A 20,370-nucleotide genomic window follows, 5' to 3' on the forward strand; every position below is an offset into this window, starting at 1 on the left:
ATTGACAATGCTCCTGTGTATGTTTGATCTTGATTCAATGTTTAAGTCCAGTCTGAATTGTTATAATGATTTCATTGATATGTTGTTATGATGTTAGTTCTGAATTCAGTGTGATTTTACAAATGTTGATTAGATGTAATTGTGTTAGAAGGTTACATTCTTAGTTAGGATTCAGTCCAAAACTTTAGGATTGGTTATAGCTGCTTAAACAGATTTTAAAATCTGTATTGTTAGATTCTGAATTTAAGGCAGTAATAACAGTAATTACAGTAGGAAATCTGGGACATTTTCTGGGATAAAACAGTAAGGGTAATGTGACATAATAGTGGGCTGAAAGTGGTTTGTTAATGGTTTTTAATTTAATAGGATAGTGGAAAACAAAGGGTAATGAGCTGCTGAAAAACAGGATAATAGCACTCAATAGGATTTAAAGTATTCAAAAGTAGTTTTAATTGAAACTTTTTGATTTTAAAAGGAGAAAAGGGTCCAAGAAGCACTGAAAAAAATAGGACCAACCCTGTATAAATACAGGGAGCTGGACAGAGCTTTCAGGCAGATTTGAAAAGAGAGAAAAATCAGATTTGAAGAGGAGAGTCTTTCAGAAGAAAAAAAATAGGAAGAAGAAAAATAGGAAGAAGAAAAATAGGAAGAGAAAAATCTGATTTGAAAGGAAAAAGAAATCAGATTTTAACAGTAGCCTTTCAGGAAGAAAAAGAGAGTGTGAGATTGAGAGAAAAATCAGATTTAAAGATCAGTTTTCAGAGAGATACATTTGAGAAAAACAGAAAGAAAGAAAGAAAGAGAGAAATAGAATCAGAAACAGAAATTTGAAAAGAAAACAGAAACAGAAAAAATCAGAAATAGGAATCCGAAACAGGAAGAAACTGAAAAATAAAAAAAAATGTTATCCTTCTAGAAACTGTCCGTTGTTTGTTTTGTGGATATTATTCAGTCTGAATTTGAAATCTTTCCCTCAAGTTTCTGTCACTGTTCATCTGGGTTAACGGGTCTTGTTCAGACTTGCTGTGTTATTGGTATATTCTGCTGGTTTTGTTACTGCTGCAACTGCTGAAAATTTACTTCTTCTACCTTCATTTCCAGGTATTTATCTCTTAAAGTTCTATGTTGGAAAAAGATCCAGCATGACAAATCAATTAAGCTACTTACCTCATTTCTCGGCAACATGACCTCACTGGCAGAAAAGAACAGGCCATCTACTACCTTAGCAAGAAGTTCACAGTTTATGAGGTTAAGTATACTCATCTGGAAAAGACATGTTGCGCCCTAACATGGGTAGCTCAAAAATTGAAACACTATTTGTCATCCTACACTACTTACCTCATTTCTCGGTTGGATCCATTGAAATACATTTTTCAAAAGCCTATGCCAACGGGAAGACTTGCAAAGTGGCAGATATTGCTCACAGAATTTGACATCATCTATGTGACTCGAACTGCAATGAAGGCTCAAGCACTGGCCGATCATTTAGCCGAAAACCCGGTCGATGAGGAATACGAGCCGTTGAAAACCTATTTTCCTGATGAAGAAACAATGCATATCGACGAGGTGGAGCGAATTGAAAAACCTGGCTGGAAACTTTTCTTTGATGGAGCCGCTAACATGAAAGGAGTCGGGATAGGAGCTGTAATCATTTCTGAAACAGGGCATCACTATCCTGTTACGGCTCAATTGCGATTTTATTGCACCAATAATATGGCTGAATATGAAGCTTGCATTTTGGGGTTAAGGCTAGCCGCAGACATGGGTATCCGAGAAATCTTAGTCATGGGAGATTCGGATCTTTTGGTACATCAAATTCAAGGAGAATGGGAAACTCGAGACTTGAAGCTCATACCATACCGACAATTCTAGCACGGTCGCTTAACTGTTTTTATTATTGGCTTAATTATCTTGATTTTTACTAAATACGTTTTTATTGCATGATTTTACTACCGCTTTTACTTATTGTTTACAAATATATAAACGAATTACGCGTACGTATATTCGTATTATATACCTTTTATAATTACCGGGAATCGTGCCACGCGTACGTGTACACAATAAAATTTGACCATATTATTTCCTTTATTACAAATTCATATGTGCGTGATTTAAAATAAAATTATGAATGTCATCACCCTTATACTTAGACAATGAACTGCACGTCTCGGTTTATATGAAACTATTTTGACATCCTCGAAGAAATCCCTTATATTAAATATTCGCTCGAAATTGCGCGTACGCATAATTCAAATTGCTTTTATCGGTATAATCAGGTTACGCGAACGTATCCCTAATTACACCAAATATTCTTAACGGTATTATGAGTTTTCACAAATTGTTTGTTATATCCACACATTTTATATGAGAATACTGAGAAATTCATATTTAAGGGATGTCTTTGAATTCTTTTAAAAGAAATTCACAATTTATTAAATGTTGTCTGTCAATTATAATTTCCGGATATAAATTATATTCAACCCAACTATTCAAATTCAAAGAAAGAATAAAAATATGATTTTAGCAAATACAACATATATATGCCAAAGAATGAATTGTATATGAAACTGACAAAAATGATTTATGAAGGGAAGAAGTATTTTTGAACAATTTTTCATTATTTATTTAGTGCCAATTCTATTTCTAATTGTCATAGATATAAAGTATTGCAATTTGTATATCTCATCTTATTCTCATATACTTGCTTTTAATCTAATAGGCCTAATTATTTTGTTAATTCTGCTTATGGTTAAACGTAAGATGTATATAATCGTCGAACCGATTGGATTCTTAATTTATGTGAACCATTGTTACTAACTTTCACATTATAACATTCCTAGGCCATTTGTTATTTTTTTTTAAAAAGGAACAAATCTACCTAATTGACTTAATAAAGTGATATTGCATACAACATTATTCGCCATATTTTGACGTTTGCGAACATAGTGGAGTATACTAATGCAACTTCCGACTATTGATGTTAACCATAATCACTATTACACCATATATGAATAAAATGCAACCAATCATTATCTAGCCTTAAACAACAATTAACTAACAAAATAAACTAATAGCATATTTTCCTTGATATTTCCATATTATGCTATACTTAGCTAACAATACCATAAAGTTTAAATAATGGCCAACTTTACGCCAAGTTTCCTAACTTGACAGTTCAAATATAACTAAACTAATGAGATTTCAGAACGGCTAACATTATTACAAAGCTTTATATGAATTTCAAAATAAGACAATTAACTCATAGCTACCAAATTGAATTCACTACTAGTTAACTAACATGAAATAAAAAAATGAAATTTAAACTAATGAACTTGGACAAATGGAAAACAGAATTGCAATTCAAGCTTCATTGATTTGTCATGCTGAATCTTTTTCCAACATAGAACTTTAAGAGATAAATACCAGTCGAAGTATTTTCCACTGAAAATATTTCGACTAAGGTTGATTAAACCTCAATCTTTCATCTGAAGTGAACAGAATCCAAAAGTCTGGTATTTCTAGGGTTCTTGAAGGTTCGATTTGGGACTTAACCATTTCTGGTCAGATTCGAGGGGGACCAAATACGACACAAGGGTGAGGGTAGCCTAGGGGTCATTTGGTGTCAGTTTAGAACGGATCTGAGTTTGTTCTTGTTTGGTCCGAATCTTCAAAAGAAGATTCGAGAAGCTCGGAACTGATTCGAGCCAAACAAACTTCAGATCCATAACGAGGCATGCTAGGGGGTACTATGGTGTTATTTTGGAAGCCATTGGAAAGGTTTGAGTTTTCAGACCCAACTTCGATTTAGTATTCGAAGAGTTGGGGTCTGATTCGAAGGAAACTAAGGTCAGATTTGTGTAGAGGATGTTCAGGAGGTTCTAGGGTGTTATTTTGGTGACCGGCGACGTTGATGCCGCCGAGTTTCAGGCGGTGGGATTCTAGGGCGGCTAGGGTTAGGGGTGGGTCTGAGGAAGATGATGATGAACAGTGGAGAGGGGGGTTTAGTTAGGGGGCCGGGGTAAGGATTATGGGCTTATATAGGGACGGGGTGGGTTGATGCTGACCGTTAGATCTAGTAGGATGAGAGGTCAGGATTTATTCACTTAACCAAACGATGTCGTTTGGTTTAAGCTGGGGGGACGGGTTGAACCGGGTATCAGATCGGGTACAGGTTACGGTTCGTGGGATCTCAGCCGTTGGTTGGCTTTGATCCAACGGTCTTGATAAAGTGTGACCAAACGTCGTCGTTTGGTCTTGGCTTTGAATTGGACCGGACAGGCTGTTTGGATTGGGCTGTGGGGGGGGGTAATTTGATTTGGGCCTGGATTTTAATCCAGGTCCAATTTTTATTTTACAACTTGTATATTTTTTATTTTCTAATTTTATTATTAATTAATAAAATCCTAATCAAAAATTATAAAAACAAAATTATCATTACAATAATATTAATTATCTTTTAATAACCATTAACGCGTAGATAAAACATTAATCACACAGTGGAATATAAAAAATAGAACGAAATGCATATTTTGGTGATTTTATTTAAATTATCTTTCAAATACATAATTAAATCCTATATGCATGCAACATGTATTTTATTTTAATTTTCATTTTATTATGACAAAGTAAACATTTACGGACATAACACAAATATTTAACACCACGCAAATTCAAGAATTACACAGTAAAAGAAATTTATTTTATTTTTTGATTTATTTTGGAGTAGTTTTCGTAAGGCAAAAATCACGTGCTCACAGCTGCCCCTCTTTGTGCGGAAACTCGAAGAGTTTTCGTGCAAAGATAAAGTGAGCGGATACGAGCGATTTTTGCCCGTTCAAATACTCCGTGGGAAGCATTTTTTGAAAGATTTGACCGAACCTCTGCTTCAAAGGTTTCCTACATATCCTTGGCTATAAAGGAATCAGGTCAATGTAGTTCGGGAAGTTTTGGGTAGCTGGGACTACCGTGGGACTGTGATGTTACTGCTGCTTCGTGCTGTTTTTACTGCTTGCTGACCTCCTTATTACACCTTACTTCAAAGGTAATACAAAAAACTAAACTAGATTATGGTACAGGAATTATAAAAATCTTATCTAGATCATGCCCTTGCGTTTCTTGTTGTCTTGATATCTTGGTGACTCTTGGGCATTTGGCTTATTCCGTATTCCTTTTCATTGTGTCCCGTATTTTCTTTTGGGACTCTTGTTGTTTCTTGCTGGGGATTTTGTTGGACTCCTCTGCTTTATTGATTCTAAATGTGCTCCTTTCTCATATGAGCGGATTTTTGATTTCAACACTTCAATTGTACTCCCTTGTTCTCCAGGTGGGTGCCTGACTGCGGATTCATCCTCATTCTCCAGGTGGACGCCTGACTTCTTCTTTTCTTTGTCCTCATTCTTCAGGTGGACGCCTGACTGCTTCTTTTCTTTATCCTCATTCTCTAGGTGAACGCCTGATTTCTGCTTAACTTCTTCATCCTTATTCTCCAGGTGGACGCCTGACTTATTCTTTTCTCATCCTCATTCTCCAGGTGGACGCCTGATTTCTTTAATTCTCATCCTCATTCTCCAGGTGGACGCCTAGGCGTCCACCTGGAGAATGAGGCTAAGAATTGAAGAAATCAGGCGTCCACCTGGAGAATGAGGATGAGAAAAAAAAGAATTCAGGCGTCCACCTGGAGAATGTGGATGAAAGATAAAAGAAGTCATGCGTCCACCTGGAGAACGAGGAATGAGAATTGAAGAAGTCAGGCGTCCACCTGGAGAATGAGGATGAGAATTAAAGAAATCAGGCGTCCATCTGGAGAATGAGGATAGCCTCATTCTCCAGGTGGACGCCTGACTTCTTCAATTCTTCATCCTCATTCTCCAGGTGGACGCCTGACTTCTTCAATTCTCATCCTCGTTCTCCAGGTGGACGCCTGATTTCTTTAGTTCTTCATCCTCATTCTTTAGGTGGACGCCTGATTTCTTCAATTCTCATCCTCATTCTCCAGGTGGATGCCTGATTTCTTCAATTCTTATCCTCATTCTCCAGGTGGACGCCTGACTTCTTCAATTCTTCATCCTCATTCTCCAGGTGGACGCATGACTTCTTTTATCTTTCATCCACATTCTCCAGGTGGACGCCTGAATTCTTTTTTTTCTCATCCTCATTCTCCAGGTAGACGCCTGACTTCTTCAATTCTCATCCTCGTTCTCCAGGTGGACGCCTGATTTCTTTTTAATTCTTATCCTCATTCTCCAGGTGGACGCCTGATTTTTCTTTTTAATTTCTTATCCTCATTCTCCAGGTGGACGCCTGATTTCTTCAATTCTTTGTCCTCATTCTCCAGGTGGACGCCTGAATTCTTCAATTCTTATCCTCGTTCTCCAGGTGGACGCCTGACTTCTTTAATTCTTATCCTCGTTCTCCAGGTGGACGCCTGACTTCTTTAATTCTTATCCTCATTCTCCAGGTGGACGCCTGACTTCTTCTTCTTTACCAGGTATTTCCTGACACAAATATTGTCTTTGCCCCTGTTTTAAATCAAAGAAAACTTCGTTAGTTTAAAGCAGGGTGGTTAACTGGGGTATTCTTGCCGATGGTGAGGCTTCTCTTCGTCTCTTTTTTATTGCCTTGGAATGGTCGAAAAAGACCGTTTTGTCCTTGTAATTGATCCTTGACTATAGGATTTCCCTCTGTATGTTTTCCTTCAAATCCTTTTAGCCGTGATCATATGTCTCTCCTGACATTGTTGATCCACTTTTGATTTCACTTTTCTTTCTCCCATATCTTATTATTTTTATCTCCCGCCTTTCATGGCCTTATTTTGCATCATGTAACCTTGATTCTTGGTAGTATACCTTGACACTCCTTCTTATTTGTTTGGAATAAAACTTATCTCAAAGCTTTAGAAAAGTAAGATTATTAGTGACGAAACGCGCTGATTTCGACAATTATAGAATGAAAAGAAAAATCCAAATTTGGATGACTGTTGGAAAAGGAATAAAGGACTTATCTGATTGGAATCACTGGCGCCAATGATCAGGGTATGCATTTTGGATTAATCAACCCAGTCTTTAATCAATTTCCTCTTAATTGTCTCATTTTTGTTTTCCCTAAAATTTCCGTAATCCATCTTCATTTTTCCTTTTACAGACCTGTTGGACTTGTAATATCTCAAAGAGTTTTCACCGATAAACCTTCCTCATTTGTTCATTTCTTACTTCTTTTTCGCCTTATGGTGCCTACGAAGGTTTTCACCAATAAGACTCTCTCATTTTACTTTTCTCTCAACTTCCGTCGCCTTATGGTGCCCGTGTGGGTTTTCACCTATAAGACTCTCTCATTTTTACTTTCTTTTCTTGTTTGTACCAGAGTGTTATGAACCATCTTCATTTGCTTGTCTCAGCATTTTTCTAAGATTGATCGAAAGGTCTTTTTGGTATGGGGTTAGAAATGGAAAAGGTATTAAAAGCTAAATAGCTTTGGTATGGGTTTAAAATTACAACTCTTGGAATCTTTTCTTATTTCCAATACAATTCCTGCCCCAGTTTCTTGATTGGGGTCTCTTAATGTTTCTTTTCGTGCACATTGTGTATGTTGTGCACCCTATGACCGAGCCGTGAGGCGCCTACGTATCCTTCTTTGAGGAATCAGGTCAAACGTAGTTCACTAAATAATATTGATTTTTTTTTATTCCAAGAGAGGGTAGGAAAGAAACAAGTATGGCTCAAAGGGGAAACAAAGGGTATAGTGTTTGGATAGCAGAATAAATTGCCTTTGTCATTCCAATCTTCGAAATAATGCTAAATACAAACATTCAAAAAGTTATGCGTAATATCTCTTTACCGCGTCAGAATTGATCGCCATGTCTATGCATTTGCCTTCAATATCTGTTAAGCATAGTGCACCATTCAACAATACTCTGGTCACAATGAATGGTCCTTGCCAATTCGGGGGAAATTTGCCTTTCGCCTCAACCTGATGTGGAAGAATACGTTTCAGCACATGCTGACCCACTTCAAACTTCCGTGGACGCACCTTTTTGTTATATGCTCTTTCTATTCTTCTTTGATATAATTGACCATGACATACTGCGGCCAATCGTTTTTCATCAATCAAGTTTAACTGTTCCAGACGGGTTTTGACCCATTCATCATCATCAATCTTTGCTTCGACGATGATCCGAAGGGAAGGAATCTCAACTTCTGTAGGAATTACTGCTTCCGTGCCATATACCAACAAATAAGGAGTTGCTCCTACTGAAGTGCGAACAGTAGTGCGGTATCCCAATAATGCAAATGGTAATTTTTCATGCCATTGTTTTGAACCTTCTACCATTTTCCGAAGTATCTTCTTTATGTTTTTGTTGGCTGCCTCTACTGCTCCATTCGCCTTGGGCCGATATGGGGTAGAGTTGCGATGTGTAATCTTAAATTGTTGACATACTTCCTTCATTAAGTTGTTGTTAAGATTAGCACTGTTATCTGTGATGATCACATTTGGGATTCCGAATCGACATATGATATTTGAGTGGACAAAATCGACCACAACTTTCTTGGTCACTGATTTAAATGTTTTGGCCTCAACCCATTTGGTAAAATAATCAATGGCTACCAGAATGAACCTGTGCCCATTGGATGTTGCCGGCTCAATTGGTCCAATCACATCCATGGCCCAAGCAACAAAGGGCCATGGTGCCGACATTGTGTGCAATTCGGATGGTGGAGAATGAATCAAATCTCCGTGTATTTGGCATTGATGACACTTGCGCACAAAACTGATACAATCTCGCTCCATGGTAAGCCAATAGTAACCAGCACGGAGGATCTTCTTTGCTAATACATATCCACTCATGTGGGGTCCGCAAACTCCCGAATGTATTTCAGACATGACAGTTGTAGCTTGTCTGACATCTATGCATCTTAATAATCCAAGATCTGGTGTTCTTTTATACAAAACTCTTCCGCTTAAGAAGAATCCATTTGCCAATCGTCTAATGGTCCTATTTTGATCTCCTGTGGCTTGTGCGGGATATATCCCCATCCTGATATACTCCTTGATGTCGTGGAACCATGGTTCACCATCAAATTCTTCTTCAACCATATTGCAATAAGTGTGCTGATCGTGGACTTGAATATGTATCGGATCTACATAAACTTTGTATGGATGATGCAACATTGATGCCAAGGTAGCCAATGCATCGGCAACCTCATTATGGATTCTTGGAATATGTTGGAACTCCACTGATTGAAACCGCTGACAAAGATCATGTAGACATTGTCGGTATGGTATGAGCTTCAAGTCTCGAGTTTCCCATTCTCCTTGAATTTGATGTACCAAAAGATCCGAATCTCCCATGACTAAGATTTCGTTTGGTTTAAGCTGGGGGGGACGGGTTGAACCGGGTATCGGATCGGGTACGGGCTATGGGTTACGGTTCGTGGGATCTCAGCCGTTGGTTGGCTTTGATCCAACGGTCTTGATAAAGTGTGACCAAACGTCGTCGTTTGGTCTTGGCTTTGAATTGGACCGGACATGCTGTTTGGATTGGGCTGTGGGGGGGGGAGTCCAATTTTTATTTTACAACTTGTATATTTTTTATTTTCTAATTTTATTATTAATTAATAAAATCCTAATCGAAAATTATAAAAACAAAAGTATCATTACAATAATATTAATTATCTTTTAATAACCATTAACGCGTAGATAAAACATTAATCACACAGTGGAATATAAAAAATAGAACGAAATGCATATTTTGGTGATTTTATTTAAATTATCTTTCAAATACATAATTAAATCCTATATGCATGCAACATGTATTTTATTTTAATTTTCATTTTATTATGACAAAGTAAACATTTACGGACATAACACAAATATTTAACACCACGCAAATTCAAGAATTACACAGTAAAAGAAATTTATTTTATTTTTTGATTTATTTTGGAGTAGTTTTCGTAAGGCAAAAATCACGTGCTCACACTATATAATAAAATAGACTGCCTCGGTCCTTTAAGTTTAATCAGACCCTAAATAGTATGTGTAAGTCATGCTAACTACTTGCTTTTCTCTGTTTAAAGGAGGTCTGTTTGAGCCTTTTCTTTTGTTTATATGCTTACCCATACTTGCCATACGTGTTTTGATTGTCGCCTTAGTATTTTACCTTTTGAAACCACAAATAAGCCCAATACCTCCTCCCTTTAGGATTAGTAGTCCCAAGTGCCTCCGGGGCTGATAAGATGGGGATGGGTAATAGCATGCAATAAGTAAGTGAGACCATTCCGCGCTTTAATACCTCAACGGGGTGGGAAAGGGTAGATATGGATATGATGACCACGCGATAACATCTCGTGTAGCCCCTCATTGAGGAGTGATTACCGGATATTGTGTGGGGTGATTCATATTATTAATAAATCTAGGATCCCCCTTCCCTTTGTTTTCTTTGTTTCTTTTAAATCTTTTTAAACCATTTCTTTTAAGAAAATCAACTCCTTTTAGTTCCTTTTTCTTACTTTTGTTTATTTGTAACCATTACGTGAAAATCCCCTCTTATTTGAAGTCTTTATTTGCCTATGTGTTATTTGCACTTAAGTCACAACAATAGCTTGGCAAGGAACCACACTAGTGGATCCTGAGGGGTGCCTAACACCTTACTCTTGGGATAATTTCAAGCCCTTACCCAATCTCTGGTTGTTCAAACCAAAACTTTCTTAGTGTCCTAATGTACTTAAATCATTAGGTGGCGACTCTCCAATTCAAACCCAATCCCCGAAAGGGAACGAGTTGTCTCCCAAATGTCACAAACCCGATTTTCGCGAGAAAAAAAGGGGGCGCGACACTTGGCATTGTACCTGTCCTCCGCCTGTTTGGAGACAAACCTAGTGGTGTCAAATTGCAACGCACTAGCTTGGCCCCTAGCTCTCGAGGAGCTGCCCGGTCCACTAGCGGAGGACTCGACATTGCGTCTCTTCCTAGAAGGATTCATTGTACCTGTCAAACAGAGTAACACCTATCAGTGAGTGTGTGAATTGTGTGAATATGGGTGGTTACTCAAACTTCACCACAACCATGTCACTTTAGCCCATATAACTCAATTGGGGCAATTTCCCAAACACCTTGTAGGCAAGACAACTTCTTTAAACATATAACCCATATGGACATAGCTAAGCCTCTCCCAAATCAAAGATTTACTACCTCATTACACACCACAAATATTAGTGCAATCACCCACAAATTTCCACCTTACTACCACTTTATACACACAGCCCCTTCACCAATACATCTAAAAACGAATTTCAAAAGAAAACTAACAAAAATCTACTAAAGATTACTATACAATTAAAAATCACTACATAATTACTAAAATTCATACAATTATACAAAATACAAAAAGAAAAGGCAAGGGGAAGGAGTTACATACTTGGAATGATGAAGGAATGAGAGGAATGGAGATGGAGAAAGATGTATGAGTGAACAAGAAGAAGAAGAGAGGAGGGATTTGGGGGGTAAGGGTTTAAAGAGAGAGAGAGATTAGAAAATATGAGGGGGGTCGCTTAAATTGACATATTAAGGGGGGGGGGGGGGTTGAATAAATATGAAATAGAGAGGAAGAAAATAAATAAAAGGAAGAAAAAATTAAAAAAACATATCTGGTGCCCACTACGGTCGACCGCGGACCTACCGCGACCGCGATGGGTTAAACAGTCCAAAACAGAATGTTAACGTTTCACTGTGGTTCTACCACGGTTCTACCGCGATCGCGGTGATGCCCAGATTATTGTTATTATTATTATTATATATATATATATATATATATATATAGGACGTTACATAAAAACAAATACTACAAACAATATTCGTGGGCTGCCTCCCACGCAGCGCCTGGTTTAACGTCGCGGCACGACGCAGTCTTGGAGCATCACTCCTCATTCACGTACTGGGGCTCTTCCAACATGATTATCTCTCTGTCCCCTTTGTCATTTGCCATTACAAGGTAATGTTTCAACCTCTGACCATTCACTGTGAACTTATTCGTCCCATCCTCTGATTCAATCCCAACAGCTCCACTTGGGAACATTTGCACCACTCTAAAAGGTCCTTACCATCGGGACTTCAACTTACCCGGATACAATCTCAATCTAGAGTTGTATAACAACACTAGCTCTCTGGATTTGAAGTTTCGGTCCACAATGTTCTTGTCATGCATCAGCTTCATCCGTTCTTTGTATAATCTAGCACTCTCGAATGCGTGGAACCTGAATTCCTCAAGCTCATGTAACCCAGTGACTCTGTTAGTACCTGTTGTTTCCATGTCCAAGTTCAACTGTCGCAATGCCCAAAGTGCTTTATGCTCAAGCTCCACCGGGAAGTGGCATCCTTACCAAAGACCAATTTGTACGGTGACATACCAATTGGGGTTTTGAAGGCTGTGTGGTATGCCCACAATGCATCATCCAACTTCCTTTCCCAATCGGTTCTTGTTGCATTCACTATTTTTGTAAGGACACTTTTAATCTCCCTGTTGGACACTTCAACTTGCCTTCTCGATTGTGAATGATATAGGGTGATCACCTTATAACGAACTCCATATTTTTCAAGCAGCCGTGCGAACGCTCTATTACAGAAATGAGTTCCGCCATCACTGAGTATAGCTCTTGGGTGCCAAATCGTGTGAAAATGTTCTTCTTCAGAAAGCTTGTTACCCCTTTAGCATCATTGGTCGGGAGAGCCACTTCTTCGACCTACTTGGAGACGTAGTCAACTGCTACCAATATGTACTTGTTACCATATGAGCTGTCAAATGGCCCCATGAAGTCGATCCCTCATAATCCACATGTCAAAAACCTCAACCTCTTGAATTGTGGTCATTGGCATCTCATGTCTGCGAGATATATTGCTTGTCTTTTGGCATTCATCACAGCTTTTGACCCAAGTATGGGCATCCATGAACAAGGTTGGCCAATACAAGCCCAACTCCAACACCTTAGCTGCTGTCCGAATTCCTCCAAAGTGCCCACCATATGGTGAGGCATGGCAGGCCTGCAAAACAGAATTTTGATCTTTCTCGGGGATACACCGCCGGATCATATTATCTACACAGATTTTAAACAAAAGAGGTTCATCCCAATAATAATACCGACAATCACGAAAGAACTTTTTCTTTTGAATAGAGGAGAGCTCGCGAGGTACAATACCACTTGCTAAATAATTAGCAATGTCAGCATACCATGGTGCTTCCTCCAGTGTCATTGCTAGTAATTGTTCATCCGGGAATGTCTCTGTTATATCATCAACCTCTACTTTCTTTTCAGCTCCATCGAACCTTGAGAGGTGGTCAGCTACTTGGTTCTCTATCCCTTTTCTGTCACATATCTCCAGATCGAATTCTTGTAACAGGAGAACCCAGCGAATCAAGCGTGACTTTGACTCTTTCTTTTCTATCAGGTACCTAATTGCTGCATGGTCAGTGTAAACAATAACTTTTGAGCCAATTAAGTATGACCTGAATTTGTCGAATGCAAAAATGACAGCCAACATCTCCTTCTCAGTCACAGTGTAATTGACTTGTGCACCGCTAAGCATTCTGCTTGCATAGTAATCGAGTGCATCAGTTTATCTTTTCTCTGCCCCGAGACTGTTCCTATAGCATAATTGCTTGCATCGCACATGAGCTCAAACGGTTGCTCCAAGTTGGGTGCAGTCACCAATCTCTTTTTCAACTCCTAAAATGCCAACCTGTAATCATTAGAAAACAAAAAGGGATGATCCTTTTCAAGGAGTTTGCATAATGGGTTAGCAATTTTAGAGAAATCTTTTAAGAATCGCCGGTAGAACCCGGCGTGCCCAAGGAAACTTCTCACCACCTTGACCGAAGTAGGCGGTGGCAACTTTTCAATAACGTCAACCTTAGCATGGTCAACCTCAATTCCCTTAATAGACACTCGATTCCCTGGGACTATCCCTTCTTGTACCATAAAATGGCACTTCTCCCAGTTTAGCACTAAATTTGTCTCCACACATCTTTTGAGCACTCTTCTTAAATTGTGAAGACAATCCTCAAATGAATCCCCACTACGAAGAAATCATCCATAAAAACCTCCATAATATCCTCTACCATGTCTGTGAAAATGGCTAACATGCACCATTGAAATGTCGCTGGTGCATTGCAAAGCCCAAAAGGCATTCTCCGAAAGGCAAAGACGCCATACGAACAAGTGAAGGATGTTTTCTCTCTATCTTCGGGGGCTATTGAGATCTGATTGTACCCCGAATATCCATTCAAGAAACAGAAGTGCGATCGCCCAGCCAACCTATCCAATATTTGGTCAATGAATGGCAGAGGAAAATGGTCCTTCTAGGTGGCTGTGTTTAATTTCCGGTAATCTATGCAAATCCGCCATCCCGTAACTGTACGAGTTGAGATCAACTCATTGTTCTCATTTTGTACAACCGTCATTCCCCCTTTTTTCGGCACACATTGGATAGGGCTGACCCAATTGCTATCAGAGATGGGGAATATGATTCCTGCATCTAACTATTTGATCACTTCCTTCTTCACCACCTCTTTCATATTAGGGTTCAGCTTTCGTTGATGTTCTCTGGAAGGCTTGTGCCCTTCTTCCAAGAGAATCTTATGCATACAGAAAGTTAGGCTGATACCTTTTATGTTTGCCATGGTCCAACCAATGGCAGTCTTCCATTCCTGTAGTACTTGTAGGAGCTACTCTACCTGCACATCTAGCAAACCGGATGATATAATGATAGACAAAGTAGAGTCAGGGCCTAAGAAAACGTACCTGAGGTGAACTAGGAGTGGTTTCAGCTCCAACTTGGGTGGTTCCTCTACTGATGGCTTTGCTGGAGGTGTAGCCCTTTTTCTAACTTAAGGGACTCGTACTGAGGTTCCCTCCTCCAGAATCCTTGGCCTTCAAGTGCCATGACCCACCCAGCTAACCCGTTACCATCCATCTCCTCTAAGTTTGTTAGGCAAGCCTTTAATGGATCTTTAGCAGTCAAGGTCACATCATCTTCATGTAGGATCACATCCACTGCCTCCACTAAGGAGCAATTAACATATTTAGTGGGTCTCCTCATGGATTGCTAAACGTTGAATATGACTTCTTCCTCATTTTTAGTTCCCCAGTCTCACAATCAATCAATGCTCTCCTAGTGGCTAAGAATGGCCTCCCTAAAATGATGGGATCTCCTCATCTACGTGACAGTCCAGAATAACAAAATTTGCAAGGAACACAAACTTCCCCACTTGTACCAACACATCATCAAGAATCCCAGTCGGCCGTTTAACCGTGCGGTATGCCAGCTGCAACAACATCGAAGTCGGTTTAGCTCTGCTAATGCCCAGTTTGGTGTATACAGCCAGAGGCATCAAATTTATGCTGGCTTCTAAGTCACATAATGACCTTGCAAAGGCATAACTCCCAATAGTGCATGGAATCGTAAAGCTACCTGGCTCAGACATCTTTTGAGCCATGGGTCTTATCACTACTGCGCTGCAGGTCTACGTCAGATTCACTGTGGATAGGTCCTGAAAGTCAAACTTTTGTGACCTTAGATCCTTCATCATCTTTACATAACCTGGCATCTCTCTCAAGGCATCCATCAACGGAATATTCAACTGAATTTGTCGCAATATCTCCATGAATTTCCTGTATTGATCTTCCTTCATTTGTTTTACCAGTCTCTGAGGGAATGGTATATGTACCACCTTTTGTGCACTGCTTGCTAGCTTCTCTTTGTTGGGGTTTTGTGGCACAAGAGGTACCTCCTGTTTTGCAGCTTATTCACTCGCCTTTGCCTTACCCTTTTCGCCTTGATCCAGTTCAACCACCATTTCAGTAAGTTCTGCTGGTTCATCTACTTCTAGTGGAATTGGCGTGGCTGGCGTAGTCTCTTTGCTGGCTTGTGCCATTTCCTACTCTTTGTCTAAATCTCTCCCATTCCGGAGACTTATTGCCATCAGCTGATTCGAGTTTTGTTCTTTGGGGTTGATATTTGTGTCGCTGGCAATGTTCCTTGGGGGCGGTTGTTTAAAGCCATAGACAACTGCCCCAACTGAGTTTCAATGTTCTTTATAGCTGAGTCATGCACTGCCAACTTTTCCTGCATCTTACCATTTGTCCCAATGAGCTGCTGAAGCATACCCCTGATCTCTACCATGTTGTTATCTTGTTGTTGAGCAGGTGGCTGATATGTCAACTGTTGCTGGTTCTGTTGTGGATAACCCTGCTATCTCTGGTATGACACCACTTGGCCTTGAGGTTGCATACCTCCAGGCTGTTGCATGTTTGGCCTGTATTGTTGATATGGTGTCGGTCTCCACTGCTGTCCTCCTGGTCTCTGACCCCCAAAGTTGTTGACATAATTCATATCTTCTCTTACCCCTTGATTGTCACCTTCTCCACTCCATGAGCACACATAAGACTGATTAACACAGGGTGTACACAATCCTCAATTTGTTGTGTCAACAATATGCACCTGTTTCGTACCCATCGCATCAAACTTCTTTGTCAATATACTCATTTGAGTCAGGAGTGTGGCCATGTTCTCTGCATGCGAATTATTTGGGTCAAGAGGAATGGAATGCATTATGGGTGCTAGTGTTGTACCTCTAGTCATCCACCCCTAATTTTGGGGCATCTTGTCAAGAAGGACTTTGCACTCGGTGAATGTCTTACTAAAAAATGTACCTCCAGCTGAAGCATCACATTGGCCTTTAAATTGTCAGCTTACCCCATATAGAATCTCTGCCCGAGCATTTGATCCGGAATACCATGGTGAGGACACTTCACTAGCATCCCTTTGAACCTTTCCCAAGTGTCCCACAAGGTCTCAGTCTGTTGCTGCTTGTACTGCAATATTTCATCAATCTGCATTGCAGTTTTGTTGGGCGGGTAGAACTTATTCAGGAACTGCTTGACTAATTTCTCCCAGGTGACAATGGAATTGATTGGGAGCGAATTCAGCCAAGTATGAGCTTCCCCAGTCACGGAAAATAGAAACAGTAGTAGCTTGATAGCTTCTAGGTCACATTCAATTGTTTTTGGGTCACACAAACCGATAGAAAATTTTTCAAGTGTTGCTGAGGGTCTTCAATGTGTGACCCGGAGAACAATTCCTTATTCTACAGAAGGTGCATCATGTTGTTGGTGATCTCGAATGTCTCCACTTGAATTGGGGGCATAACAATGGCAGTAGCCAGGTTGTTAGCTGTAGACTGTGCCCAATCATAAAGTGCAACTTCTGGCATAAGAGGTGCCACTACTCCAACGTTTGGGGGCGCTTGCGCATCCCCGATATTTCTATTGATGTTTTTTGCATCACCCATATTAAATTCGAGTTGGTGTGGTGCTGTGATTGGTGGATCCTCTTGTTGGCACGTTTCAATGCCCTGAATGTTTTCTCGGGATCTGAGAGTCCTTCAAGCAGTTCTCCAGTCCTTGAAGAGTTTCTAGGCATACACCTGAAGTTCACAAGAGTTCAAACGTGAGAATTTCAATAAAAAGGTTGTTTAACACCTTCAAAAATTGATTTAAACTAATAATTCTAATACTACTTCTAAGTTGTAATAAATACACCGTTAGATTCTCCGACAATGGCGCCAAAATTTGATCATGCCCAACTATGCCTTCTAAAAGACAAAATGGTCGTTGCAATTATAATCCTATCTATTACAACTTTTTGGCAATGCTATTATCAACTCAACCACTTTCTAGATATAAGATTTTGATCAATAAAGATTTGGTTTTCGTTTAACTACTTCGAATAATATTAAAAATAACAATAAGCTTAAGCAAAGATAATTCAATGGTAAAAAGGTCTAGGGCAGTGATGTCCCCAATTGCTAGTTTTAGATCTTGACTCTTTCGCTATAATCTCGCCGTAATATTCTATGAGGATTAAGAGCTATGGATTATCGTAATTATCTCTCGATCAACTACAATAATTTACTAGAGCATTCTCTCGAACTACTCTAGCTGACAATATGTACAACTTTAAATTATCCCACCAAAGTTTCTAAACCCAATTTTAAGTTCAAGTAATGAATCTCTTCAATTGCCCAAAAGTGATGTTGTTTAACATCAATCTAACCCAATATTTTTTCTCAAGCAATAAGAGGTAACTAGACACGATTAATCAAGGGCCCATTCAATTAATCACCATACAAAATATAGTAGAACAATCATATAATAAATCCGGCTCGATTATAACAAGTTGAGTCAAAACTTCAATCAACAATTGGGTTCATCAACCCTAGATAATTGTTTAGCTACTCATAAAAAAATACGAGAAAACTACTAAATTGTTCATAATATAAGATTGCAAGAAAATAAAAGGGAGATAGAAAAACTCTAATGTTTGGTTGATCTTCTCACACTTGTTCTTGCCTCCATTAATGTCTAAAAACCAGCTTAGCTCTATTGTGGGCGAGCTTCTAAAGTTTAATAATGGTTTGGAACAAGTTTTCCCGATTTTTGCACTTTGGTCCCTCAATTTTCTGGCGAATGAACAGTTCACCGCGGTCGCGGCAGAACCGCGGTAAGACCGCGGTGAACGCTAAACATTCTGCCTCGCCACTTGATCTACCGCGGTTCCATCGCGATCGCGGTGGATTTCCTTCATTCCATTTTCGCTACTTCATGCTCGGGTACTTCTTGATTGGGCGTTTTCTTCACATTATTGACTTTAAAACACTCCTTAGTGCTTCCTCCATTAGATTATTCCCTGCGAAGCAAAAGAACACCAATTAGAGCATTTTGTTATCAATTTGCCTATAAAACCACAGTAAAATATGGTAATATTAAGGTGTAAATATCATCTATATAACCTACTATCAACCACCAGACTCTTCGACCCCCGAGGACGCATGTGAAGCATTGTGCCGTGAATGAGTTGAAGGGCGAAGATATTGAGCATGTGATCCAAAGTGATCTTACGACCGACGAGCTCCGCAAACTTGAGCAACATAAGGAACAACTTGTATAGGTACGACGAAGGTTGGGCAGGGCATACCTCGTAAAAATTGTAGAAATCCACCACCAGGAGAGGGAGAAGAAGTGTGTACCCAATGAGAAAGGGCTAGGCGTAGAACACGTAGTACCCGGGACGGTTAAAATGGACTATATCGTCCCCTGCGACCGGCCGCATGTCAACGTAGTTAGGGATTCCCCACCTAGCTTTCAACTCTGCAATGTCTTCTTCTTTAAAACAGAAGGAACAGGTTCCGGCTCCACCCCAGCGCGGCCGCATAAGTCATTCCATTCTCTCCTAAGACGAGGCAAAATCTTGGCTACCGACGAGACCTCCTCATCCTCCACCACTTCTACTTCACTCGTGGCCTGACAAACATTTTTTGGTGCCGGAATTGTGACAGGGAGATCAGTGCGAGAAGAATCACCAGCCATTTTGTTAAGGGGGAGGGGCAAAAAGACAATGGAGAAGAAGGATGAAAGTTTTCAACCAGTTGGGGGCGAACGAAAATTTGAAGTATCAGGAAGAAAATATGCTCGCAATATTCTTTCAAGCAAAAGGCAAAGAAATGTGTCAATCGAAGGATATGTTCCTTCTATTTATAAGAGACATAAATTCACCAAGCACGAAGCCCAAGAGTCGCCAATCGAATCTGATAGGGCACGAAATATTTCGGTTCCCCTGGAACATGTGTCATAATGGCGGCAACCACGAAACAACGCTTCAATATCAAACGACGTTTCGGTTCTGAAACAGTCGCAACGGTCCAGGGATATCGGAAGAGCGATGTCATCTCACTTGCAACCTAAAAAGTACAACCAAGGAACAAGCAGTCAGATTCCTTTCGAATTCGTAACAATCATGATCCGTCTGCCTGGCCCGACAGGGGACGACCCCAACAGACAGAGGGATTAACTGTATTGGTCAAAATCTCTCGATACCTGTCGATGCAGTAGAAACAACTTTTAAAGGACGACCAAGGCAGACATAAAGTGAGAGAGCGTCGAACCGAGTGAATAACAAAGGTCGCATGACTATATATAATAGGGGGAAACCTTCGATCAGGGTCTCCTGTCCATCCTCTCTCCTAAGTTCTTTCCTTGTAATCTTCATAATAAAGAAGAAAGAAGGAATCTCCAAAAAAAAACATGTAAAACTACCTCTCCCATTGATTAATGAGAGCCACAATGAAGAGTATATGATCGATTACCTCTACTTTATCTCGTATACTATTCTTTCAATTAGCTCATTGATCTGGAGATTACTATACTTAACTAAGATTTACCCTTTCACTTTCTTTGATTGATATGTCTAAAAAGGTTCCAATATTTTTTTAATCAAACAGTTAAGTAAAACTAAAATATGGGTAAATGACGATGAAGATATTTTATC

The 20,370-nt window shown here is 39.6% G+C and overlaps 1 protein-coding gene across 1 annotated transcript; it reads right to left on the reverse strand.

Moving 5' to 3' along the window:
- Positions 1-11,908: 11,908 nt before the first annotated feature.
- Positions 11,909-12,301, reverse strand: LOC138874628 (uncharacterized). Its single transcript, XM_070153398.1, has 2 exons — positions 12,112-12,301; positions 11,909-12,033 (listed from the first exon to the last, which is right to left on the reverse strand). Exons 1-2 carry the CDS (start codon positions 12,299-12,301, stop codon positions 11,909-11,911), a joined length of 315 nt encoding a protein of 104 aa, XP_070009499.1.
- Between the last annotated feature and the right edge of the window lie 8,069 nt (positions 12,302-20,370).

The sequence above is a fragment of the Nicotiana sylvestris genome, chromosome 8 (genome assembly GCF_000393655.2).
Source record: "Nicotiana sylvestris chromosome 8, ASM39365v2, whole genome shotgun sequence".
NCBI classification, from domain to species: Eukaryota; Viridiplantae; Streptophyta; class Magnoliopsida; order Solanales; family Solanaceae; genus Nicotiana; species Nicotiana sylvestris.